This window comes from Mandrillus leucophaeus, unplaced genomic scaffold, assembly GCF_000951045.1.
Source record: "Mandrillus leucophaeus isolate KB7577 unplaced genomic scaffold, Mleu.le_1.0 Scaffold901, whole genome shotgun sequence".
NCBI lineage: Eukaryota > Metazoa > Chordata > Mammalia > Primates > Cercopithecidae > Mandrillus > Mandrillus leucophaeus.
Window position 1 is genome coordinate 352,064 of NW_012109820.1, and position 2,585 is coordinate 354,648.

The 2,585-nt window shown below is 40.5% G+C and overlaps 1 protein-coding gene across 6 annotated transcripts in view; it reads left to right on the forward strand.

Moving 5' to 3' along the window:
* The window catches only part of BPNT1 (3'(2'), 5'-bisphosphate nucleotidase 1), a 41,445-nt gene that overhangs the window by 27,997 nt on the left and 10,863 nt on the right, over window positions 1-2,585 (forward strand). For all 6 annotated transcript variants that reach the window (XM_011969739.1, XM_011969742.1, XM_011969741.1 and 3 more), the window contains one exon: window positions 2,019-2,067. In XM_011969739.1, the coding sequence (XP_011825129.1) occupies window positions 2,019-2,067 (49 nt within the window). The remainder of the gene's footprint in view (window positions 1-2,018; window positions 2,068-2,585) is intronic.

The following is a 2,585-nucleotide window of genomic DNA, read 5'->3' on the forward strand; positions in this document are numbered from 1 at the left end:
ACTGCAACCTCCACCTCCTGGGTTCAAGCGATTCTCCTGCCTCAGCCTCCCAAGTAGCCGGGACTACAGGCTCACACTACCACACCCAGCTAATTGTTTTTGTATTTTTAGTAGAGATGAGGTTTCACCATGTTGGCCAGGATAGTCTCTATCTCTTGACCTCGTGATCCACCCACCTTGGCCTCCCAAAGTGCTAGGATTACAGGCTTGAGCCACCTCGCCTGGCCCTAGCACCATCTCTTAAAGAGATGATTTTTTTCCCAGTTGAATGGCCTTGGCACACTTGTGAAAAATCAGCAGGCCATAGATGTATGGGTTTCATGCCAGTTGCGGTGGCTCACGTCTGTAATCCCAACGCTTTGGGAGGCTGAGGCAGGTGGATTACCTGAGGTCGAGAGTTTGAGACCAGCCTGACCAACATGGAGAAACTCCGTCTCTACTAAAAATACAAAATTAGCTGGGCGTGGTGGCGCACGCCTATAATCCCAGTTACTCAGGAGGCTGAGGCAGGAGAATTGCTTGAACCTGGGAGGCGGAGGTTGCAGTGAGCCGAGATTGTGCCATTGCACTCCAACCTGGGCGACAAGAGCAAAACTTTTTCTCAAGAAAAAAGAGAAGAAATAGATGTATGGGTTTCATTCTGGACTCTCAGTTATATTCCATTGATCTATATGTCTATCCTTATGCCAGTAGCACACTTTCTTGCTTTGTATTAAGTTTTGCAATTGGGAAGTGTGAGTTGTCCTACTTTGTTCCTACCTTGCACAGTTTTACACATACCCTCAGCCTGGACAGCAGAGTGAGACCCTGTCTCATTAAAAAAAAATAATACTTTTAGGAAGAAAATCTAATTTGTATTTAGTAGATATTTAGTAGATTTGATAGTAAAACATTCATTGGTAACTGGGGACAGAAGGCTCTGAAACAGATTACTACCTTTTATTTTTAAAAGACCATAAATATCATCCTGCTTGCTTTTCATAGTTGTTTCAGTTAACTCTGTGACTTCAGATACCCACCATAACGTCTTTAGTTTTCCAATTTTTAATTATTTAATGCATATTCGTTGGAGACTTACTATGAGTAAGACACTTTGCTCTGTGGTATGGAGGAAACAAAGAAAATGAGACATGGTGTCCTCCATCAGAAACATGCCCTCACTCAGAAATTCACATAATGTTATCATTGTAGTGGTTAAAGGCAGCATATCCTGAATCATATTAAATGTCCTAAACAGAAGGAATTTTCCTTTTAAATCTGCTGCCAGTTTTATTATTCATTTTTCTTTGGATTGTGTGGACTGTGTCCTTGAGATAATCAGACTGTTGTTTTTTTTTTAAAATCAGCACTTACATATAAAAATGAGTAGCAACTATGCATGTTCAAAACATTTTTTATGCCACTTTACAAGTTTTCTCTGTACCATGATCTAGAGAGTGTGCTTAGTGTCCAAATGAAACAAACTTTTATCAGTTAAGCATTTCATGTTGAAAATCCTTTTTTTTTTTTTTTTTTGAAACAGAGTTTTGCTCTTGTTGCCCAGGCTGGAGTGTAATGGCATGATGTCGGCTCACTGCAACCTCCACCTCCTGAGTTCAAGTGATTCTCCTGCCTCAGCCTACTGAGTAGCTGGGATTACAGCCCCCCACCACCACGCCCAGCTAATTTTGTATTTTTAGTAGAGGTGGGGTTTCACCACTTTGGCCAGGCTGGTCTCGAACTCCTGACCTCAGGTGGTCCACCCACCTCGGCCTCCCAAAATACTGGGATTACAGGTGTGAGCCACCATGCCTGGCCTGAAAATTCTTAAATCAGACTTTTCTCTTATTCAAATGAACTTTTTCCATGATTACAAAAGAATAAGGTTTTTGTACTATCTCAAAACAGATGACATTAACTCAGGCCATCCATAATATAATTTCAAACAGGGAAAAAAAGTAGCTTTAATCTATTTAAATCTGTTTTTAGAATTTTGTATGCTTGATTTAGCTATTTTCCTTCTCTCTTTTTAATTTTAGCTCGTGGTCTGGGTGGATCCTCTGGATGGAACCAAGGAATATACTGAAGGTTGATATCTCTTTTGTATTCATATTTGACAGCAGTGGGACAAGGATATGATGTTAGTTGTAAATATTTGACATTTTGTATGTTGTATGGAAAGCTAGTATCAGGTGTTACGTTTTCCCCTAAAGCTATATTTGTGCTCATGGTTCTTATACATCATTGATTGTCAAGACAGGAGAATAAAATTCATCTCCTTCAAATACCACCCCCCACATACTCTACCAGCCCCACACTTCTAATGTCTCCCAGATGAGAATAACTAACATATTAAACCAGTGTTACCAAAATGACTATGCTGAACCCCCAGTTATTGGGGTAGAAAAACGATAACGAGTACAACTATGTAGCTCTTGCTCTGCCAGCACCACCATCCCATGCCCTCCCCATTCACTCTCCCCTAATCTGTGAACTGCTTTCACATTTCACGGCCTCACCTTCTAAAGGTGGGTTTTGAAACACAGTACAATATTTCTCCTTATCTAAGATGAGAACAATTAGCAACAAATTAAAATAAAATTGGC